The 8,656-nt window shown below is 35.1% G+C and overlaps 1 protein-coding gene across 3 annotated transcripts; it reads right to left on the bottom strand.

Moving 5' to 3' along the window:
- Nucleotides 1–559: 559 nt before the first annotated feature.
- On the bottom strand, nucleotides 560–3,028 carry LOC114256822 (uncharacterized). Of its 3 annotated transcripts, none has more exons than XM_028196505.2 (2): nucleotides 2,351–3,028; nucleotides 560–1,749 (listed from the first exon to the last, which is right to left on the bottom strand). In XM_028196505.2, the coding sequence occupies exon 2, from the start codon at nucleotides 1,637–1,639 to the stop codon at nucleotides 863–865; it is 777 nt and encodes a 258-aa protein (XP_028052306.2). In that variant the 5' UTR covers nucleotides 1,640–1,749; nucleotides 2,351–3,028; the 3' UTR covers nucleotides 560–862. The 3 variants fall into 3 exon arrangements, with proteins under 3 accessions (XP_028052306.2, XP_028052304.2, XP_028052305.2); XM_028196503.2 differs by having other exon boundaries at nucleotides 2,804–2,958; XM_028196504.2 differs by having other exon boundaries at nucleotides 2,800–2,911.
- Between the last annotated feature and the right edge of the window lie 5,628 nt (nucleotides 3,029–8,656).

Raw genomic sequence — 8,656 nt, 5'->3', positions numbered from 1 at the left:
GTTGTTTAAGTTTGAATTCAATTTTAACTTGTTTATTTAACAAGACGATTTTAATTTTTTAATAAATCAAATACAAATCAAAGTTGACTGAGGTTTTTGTTTTACGATCTTATTTTTGGTTTGGTAATCTTTAATCAGACATCCAACAAATATTTCTCAAGAAAACATTTGTCTAGACAATAATTTTTTTCACGGGTGATTGGTTTAGATTGTCACATGATACTAGTACTATAGAATAATTATCCCAAAAAAACGTGTCTAAACAATAAATTTTTTCACTAGTAATTGGTTTAGATTGTCACATGATACTAGTACTATAGAATAATTATCCCAAAAAAACATGTGTCTAAACAATAAATTTTTTCACTAGTAATTGGTTTAGATTGTCACATGATACTTGTACTATAGAATAATTACCCCGAATTCACAACTTTCGAGATTGGTGGACCGAGTTTTAACTAACAAACCATGATTTCGTGGTTTCATACAAAACAAAAAGATAATTGCAAGACATGAAAGCACCTAACGAACTGAAAGATGTTAACTTGGAAAGAAAGAATAAGACTACGAAGGAATCCCTGCTTCATATTACATGACCAAACTATGAAATGAAAGTAGAAAAGCACCAAAACAGGTTAACAGAGAAAAGCAACAACTGGTCTCAAATTATTACATGCATCACACATTTGCTAAGAAGACCAAAAGGTAAACATCTACTACATTGAGGGTCAGTTTGAAACATGCCTAAAATCATCATCTAGTAACCCCCACAGTTACAAAAAGCCTAGTAGGCAGAGATAATGCAATGCATTCCCAAGATACAGATGTTATATCAGAACTTGTTCCTCTTTATTTTAACTTCCTAGTGCTTTCTGCTGTGCCTCCTGCTCTTCCTCCGGCTGCTCCTATTCTCAGAATCAGATTCTGAATCCGACTCGGAATCAGAAGACTCCGAAGAAGAACTATATCGCCGGCGGTGCCTCCTCTTTGTCTGCTTCTTTTTCTTCTTCCTCTTCCTCCTCTCTTCCTCCGAATCAGTAGATGAACTGTAGCCTGAATCACTATCTGATCCAGTAACAGACGATGACCCACTATCAGACTCAAAAACTGAAGCCTCACTATCACTGCTAGACTCTGTATCAGACCTATGCTTCCTTTTGCTTTTCTTTGAACGCTTCTCACCCTTTGGCTCGTTTGGAACATCTGGGTTATCCAAATCATAAGAAATTGATAACTTCATCCTCAATTTTGGATTTTTCAGTTGCTGGGTACGAGAGGGTCGTGAGATGTAAACCCTTTCATTCTTGCATTCGTAAGTCCAATGCCCAGTTTGGAAACATTTCTGGCATTGTGAAGTTGTGCCAGCAACGGCAGACATTGATGTCTTGAGGTCTTTCCTTTCACCCAATTTTACTTGTTTCTCGGTACTCATCAAATACATCTGTCTCTTTGCTTCCTTCCGCTCCTGCCATCTACTGGGACCTTCTTCCTTTTGCCCATATGCATTGACATTTCTGGCAGCAGCTGCGGCTGCTCGCTCAGCCTGAGCACGGCTAAGGCCCTTTGCTGCTGTCAAAGCAGCAGCCTTAATTTTTTCCGCTGCATCATGACCACCTTTCTCTTCTTTCTTACTTGACATCTTTTTATTGCTCAACAATTAGATCAGAATACACGGGATGTTTTCACTTCCAGAAAACCCAAGGCTTGAATTTGAAGTCAATATTAGGCCACAATCCCTTAAAGCTCTTCCTGAAAAACCAAATGAATTAGTTCTACACAAGCTCAGGAATCCTTCAATCCCAATTCATTAGGTATAAAAGCAGACAAATGAAACTTCAAGAAAACGGCTGAACTATACAAAATGTAATAGTTAAAATTGCAGGTGAATTTAGATGGAATGAACCACCAAACAAATTCATTCACTCATTAACTTTGGGTTTAAAAAAGAAAAGAAAAGAAACTGAAAAACAACTGTGTAAACGGAATTGGCAAACAAATTTAGGCCAAAACAACACAGGAAAGTGAATTCACTCTTTATAGAGTAAAGAAAAGGCAAAATAAGCAAAGCCAAAGCAAGGAACAAATGGCTATCAAATAATAAACAACACACTAACAACCTGTTTGGATTGAGTGATTTGATGAGAAATGATAAGATATGTTTGATTTACAAATTAAGCAAGAAATTGTGGGAAATGGACCGAAAGAAAACTCTCTAATTATGCCACTTTCATTTCTCATCAAAATTTGTGAGAATTTGTGAGAAACCAACTGCTTGGCAGTATATATATATATATATTTTACAATACCAAGATTTCCATCAAAATATCCAAAGGAAGAAAAGAAATCTCACCCATATCCCTATTTCACATTCTTTGTTTTCTTTGCTCTCTCCAAAACACAATCAAATCTTTTCTTTTCTCACCTAATATTCCAAACCAGGCCTAAACCACCTAATCATAGGTTATAATCAACCTCTCAATTGCAAAGCTGAAAACCATAACTTTCTGATGAAACAGGGAAAAACCACCAATTCCCATCAGGGGGGGTTGGAAACCCAACAAATCAAACAACGAGTATTAAAAAATGGGACAAATTTGGAAGACAGCGCATCGAAACCCTAAATTCTGATTTTGAGCAATATCAAAACCCTAGATACGAAGGTCCTTTGCTAGAAACTAGAATTGAGATCGCGACAATAAGCAACACAGATACATTAGCGTGTAAATAAAGGAGTCCTCAAAAATAAAAATAAAAAGAAAAAGAAAAAGTATCGAAGAGCTTTTGAATTGAAGCACGTACGTACCATCTCAGATCGCAAACACCCAAGAGAGAGAGGAGAGAGAGGAGAGAGAGAGAGGAAATTGGAATTTGGGAGTGAGGTATTATCAAGGTCTGCCACTTATACTTTGATCGACTACGCTACGCTACTAAATTTTTTTTTAAAGATAAAACATTAATATGTTAAAATATTAATATATTAATATTTTTTTTTGAAATTGTCAAGTGTTGCATGATACATGGATTATGTGGTGTTCGAAATGTCTAAGCACCATGTATGGAAAATTATAGATGCACTAAGAAATACCTTTGACCCTTTGCAGAATCAACAACTATGGACCAAGATGGATATCTAATCTATCGTCGTTGCAATAGTGGTCAAGTATATACTGTGAGAGGAAAGGAAGTTGATAATAGAGATGTGCACCATACAATGCATATCTTTCTAAACAGTTCAACTGTCATATAAATGTAGAAGTTTGTGTTGGAGTGAGATGTGTTAAGTATATACATAAGTACATTTACAAGGGTTATGATCGTACAACAATGATTTTGGGATTGATTAATGAGATCCAACAATATCTCGATGCGAGGTATATTGGACCACCAGAAGTTGCTTGGCAAATATTCGGTCATCATTTGCATGCAGAGGTGCCAACAGTTGTTCACTTAGCACTTCATCTACCTGAAATGCATCGTGTTCTTTTCAATCCTAATGATTCATTGGAAATGACTCTTTCTATAGCTGCGCAAGAAAAATTGACTTTTACTGGTTTTTTTTACTGTTGTGCTTCCAATGAAAATGAATGCCAATTCACTTTCAAAAAATTTCCTCAACATTTGTTTGGCTCAAGTCAGAACATAGATGGAAACCAAGAGAACATGAATATGCAATTGGTAGAATGTACTTTGCTAGCTCAAACTGTGGTAAAATATTTTATCTGCGTTTGTTGTTAACTGTTGTCAAAGGGCCAAGATCATTTCAATGTTTATATACAGTTAACAATATTTTGCATGAGACGTTTAAATCAGCATGTGTTGCAAGCGTCTCTTAGAAGATGATGAAGAATGGATATAGTGCCTGAAAGAGGCTGTAGCTATGAAAACCGGATATCAATTGAGGAGATTGTTTTGTATTATTCTAACTCAATGTTTTCCACTACAACCACATACGTTATGAAATAAATTTTCAATTCATATCTGTGATGATCTTGCACATAAGCTTCGTAAATTGTTTGCCATTTCTAACCCAACTGAGGCTCAAATTGAAAATTATGGTTTGTATCTTTTGAATCAAATGCTTCAAGAATCAGGAAAGACGTTAATTGACTTTCCGCCCATGGCACAACCTACAACAAATTGGAGTGCAACAGTTGGTAACCGATTGATATTCTAACATCAACAACTACAGAATGAGGCACAACAGACAGATGTGCAAATTACTATTGATTGCCTCAATAATGGATAACGAATTGCTTATAACGCAATCACTTCTTCAGTCTTTGAAAGTAAAGGGACTATTTTCTTTTTGAATAAGGGTGCCGGAACGGGAAAAACATTTTTGTATAATACGATTACATTAAAATGTCGCAGCCTTGGCCATATTGTTGTTACCGTTGCTTCATTTGGAATTACATCATTGCTATTAGTAGGAGGTCGCACTGCACATTCAACATTTTTCATTCCATTAGATGTCTTGGAAAATTCAGTTTGTGGGTTTAGAAAGCAATCATTATACGTTGAATTGTTTAGAGAAACAAAACTCATAATTTGGGATGAAGTTCCTATGCAACAAAGACATTGTGTTAAGGCGGTTGATCGCACACTTTGAGATATTTGTGATAGTGAAAAGTCATTTGGGGGTATCACTGTTGTTCTTGGTGGAGACTTTTGACAAATCTTACCAGTTATAATCAAAGGAGTTCGTGAACAAATTGTGAATGCGTTATTAAGACATTCTATTTTGTGGAAGGATCTACATGTTTTATCTTTAGATTTCAATATGCGCTTGAATCATGCAAACCTTGGAAATGCTATTTTTGCAAAATTCTTGACGAAGGTAATACTCATTCGAACTTTTTCCTTATCAAATGGTGTTTCAAATTGAGGATACTTCGATTATATCATTTCTTTTTAATTTATTTTATTTTATTTTATTTATTAGATTGGGACCAATTCACAAGAAATCATTAAAATTCCATCAACAATACACAAATGCCAGGATCTAATGGAATTACTCTCAGCAATTTATCCACATTTAGATGTGGTGGATACATCAACCCCATCATTTTTAACTGAACGCATCATTCTTTCAGCACGAAATGATGATGTCAGTGCTATCAATAATGCTGCATTGAATATTTTTTTCAGGGAATACATATGCGTATCTTGTTGCAGATAAGATAGCTGAAAATGATGAAATTGATCTTTCTATTACAAGCAAATATCCTAATGAGTATTTAAATTCATTAGATCCTCCTAGGCTACCAGCTTTTAAGGTATAGTTGAAAGTGGCTTGTCTTATAATGTTATTAAGAAACATTGCAAAAGATGGACTATGTAATGGTACAAGATTGATGGTTTCAAGGTGCAACACCTGTATAATTGAAGCTCGAATCTTAACTGGAGAGAAATTTGGCAATTTGACATTTATACCAAGGATATCATTGACTCCGTCTTCTTCAGAAATGCCTTTCCGAATGACAAGACGTCAATTTCTAATTCGATTGGCATACGCCTTGACCATTAATAAATCTCAAGGGCAATCTGTGAAATTTGTTGGGGTTGATTTGCGTATACCTGTTTTTAGTCATGGGCAACTATACGTGGGATTATCCAGATGCACGTCTTTCGATCGTATCAGTATCCTCCTTCCCAAGGATGAGCCAGATTCCACTACAGATATTGTTTATCCTGAAGTTTTGTTATAGTGATATGTTCGGAAATTGATGAGGTGTTCATAAGAATTGTGGGAAAGAACAAATTTGAAGACATTGTCAAACACATATTTTTGTAAAGTATACACATTTTGTAAAGCAGACGATAGCTATGACCCATTTTTTGTGAAGCTTTCCACCGATGTGGACTTTGTTGCATTTCTAATATTTTTGTAAAGCCTTTTATTCCCCAATATTTTTACATTTTCAGTATAGCTAAGTTTAGCTTAAGTGTATTTAATAAAATGTTTGTTTGGATTATGTAGTGGCAAATCTTATTTTATTTTTTTACCTCCAGTTATTTTAATGGCTTTATTTTTGTCTAAAGATGCACACGTTAATTTGGGACAACTCTGTATGGGTGTTTTTAGGTGTGTTTGTATTTTGTTTTCATGCATAATTCTTGATTTCTCATCTAGAACATGTTTCTTTTCTATAACAGGTTTAATGCTTCTTTGTACCAATTAAACGTATCTAAGGTCAACTACTTCTCATGCTTTTTTTGAAAATTTAGTATTGTCTGATATTATTCTGCTTTTGAAACTCCATACCTTTTGTTTTCCTTTTGCACTTATACATGCACAATTTATAGATTGTGCTACGACGGATTTGAGCAATATATTTTTGGTACCTATTAATAGTTGGAGCTATTTTATGTTTATTTAAATTGTTTTTTGTTTTTTGTTTCAATATATGCTTGTAGCATTTCATTACACCATGTTAACCCATTAAAGGTATCCTCATTCTTTAATAAAGTAATTGGCTTCCATTGGGAATGAAATTGTGTAACTTTTTTTTTAGTTCATGAAATTTTTTAAGATTTAATATTGTCAATAGCCATTTCCTATTGCATAACATTTGTTTAGAGTGCACTGCAATGTGGCATATGGTTGCTTGGTCTATTTATTACTTCAATTTTTGAATTTTTTTAAATTTTTTTTTTAAAGTTTAATAGGAGAGCTCTGTTTTTGGTTAGTTTACTTTTTTGTCTTGTTTTGTTTTTTTTTTTTTTGGACAAATTTGTTTGGGTTTACTTTAAAGTGTTTATGAAAGAGATCATGCTTTAATTACACCTGAAAGTCATGTGTTCAACCCTTTACTTGATTGGTATATTCAATTGCAACTCTATGTTTTGACATGTGTCTTGGATATTGTTAAATGGATATAGTATGAACTAGAAATTGACGTTTTATTAATATGCCTTTCTTTTATTTTTATCAATCAAAAGAAAACACAACATAATCATAGTCTATTGCCTTAGTTGTCCTATTGTTTTTTCTACTTGGGAGTTGATTATTTAAAATTAGAGGAGGTTGATTATTTACTTGGGAGTTTTTCTACTTGTGTTCATTTTTTGTCAAGTGCTTCGAAGAAGGTAGTAAAAATAGAGGAGGAGAACATGCTAAGATCAGGGTAGCGGGACTATGTTAAGATTATAGGAGGAAAACATGTTAAGATCGGGGGAGCTGAACTATGTTAAACCTATAGAAGGAAAACATGTTAAGATCATTTTCATTTCAGGTATTGATATTAGCAACAGTTGATGGCTATTGGATGACTTTAAATCTTTTAATTTGGCTATTTATTAAAAGCAACAATTTTTATTCTAAAGTTGTCTATAGTTGATGTTATAGCGATCCCGGGTTTACCCTTGTTGTACAGTGATCCGGACATGTGTCCGTGGATGTTGGTAGTTGTTTATTTTCTAGTTTGCATCCTCTTTACTTTGTATATTGAGTTATAAGATGCGTTGGGCAGGTTTGTTTCAGGTTGGTTGCGTTTGGGAGCCTAGTGTTGCTGCCCAGATTTTTGGTCCTTCGCTCGAGCGAGGAGAATGTCGCTCGAGCGAGAGTTGTGTTGCACCTGGTTCTGGACCTGAGAGTTGTAGTTTCTGGCTCGAGCGAGAGTTTCGTGGCTCGAGCGGTCTGGGTTTTTCTTCGCTCGATCGAGAACTTCTTGGCTCGAGCGAGAGTTTTCTGTGTCTGGTCGCTCGAGCGACCAATCCTTCGCTCGAGCGAGAGTGTTTTATATCAGCGGACAGCAGCGTCTAAAACATCACTTTTTCACTTCTTTTCTTTGAGCAAACCCTTAATTCGGCACTCTCTCTCTCTAAACTTGCACTCTCTCTAAGGTTTGATCTCCCTAAGGTGTAAATCTAGCCTAGGGCCTTTGTTAAAAAGATAGAGGGCGTTGAGAGCTTCGATTTAATCTGAAAAAGTTTGGATTTGGAGCAAGTTGATCTTGGAGTCTTCATCTCCTTTTTGGCTTAAACTTCAAGGTAGGGATATCCTACTCCTCTCTATGGGTTTTGTCTTTAAATTTTGGTATTTTGAGATGTTGGGCTTGGTTTGGTAATTTTGTGAAAGTTTGGGGCTTTTGTGCAATTTTACAAAAGTTGGGGTTTTATTCATAATAAACCTAGATGCATGTTTGGCATAGAAAAATGGAATGATTGTTGAATCATTGATGAAAATGGGACCTAAGGGTTGAAATGGTAATTATGGAAAATGGCCTAATTACATTGCTTAATTAATTGGGATAATTAATTGGTGAGAAATGAGGAAATGAAATGTTGATTGAATATCCATTTGTGCATTTATTTTCTGTTTTAGAAATAACTGCTTTGGGCTATCGGTGGAGGATAGTCGAGATTGTTGTAGACAATGCATGATGATTAGGTAAACGAAAACTAATAAATGGAATGTGTCATGGAACTTGACGGTTGATAGAATACATTAATTGTGTGTATTGTGTGATTGTATATAGAACCAATGTGTTTATATACGTTATGTGTAGAGGAGGAGATAGGGGATGTACTCCGCGGTTTAGGGGAAGATAGGGGATGTACCTCTAAACCGGATAGGTATTGGGAGGAGATAGGGGATGAACTCCGTAGACAGAGCTCATATGCTTGTCTAGAGAAGTGAAGATAGAGCTCATAT

The sequence above is a fragment of the Camellia sinensis genome, chromosome 6 (genome assembly GCF_055761805.1).
Source record: "Camellia sinensis isolate YWXY chromosome 6, ASM5576180v1, whole genome shotgun sequence".
In the NCBI taxonomy this organism is placed as follows: Eukaryota; Viridiplantae; Streptophyta; class Magnoliopsida; order Ericales; family Theaceae; genus Camellia; species Camellia sinensis.
This window is presented reverse-complemented; position numbering and strand designations above follow the sequence as displayed.

Excerpts from the sequence above, each read along its gene's own strand:
- LOC114256822 (XM_028196505.2), bottom strand. The coding sequence starts at position 1,639 with ATGTCAAGTAAGAAAGAAGAGAAAGGTGGTCATGATGCAGCGGAAAAA.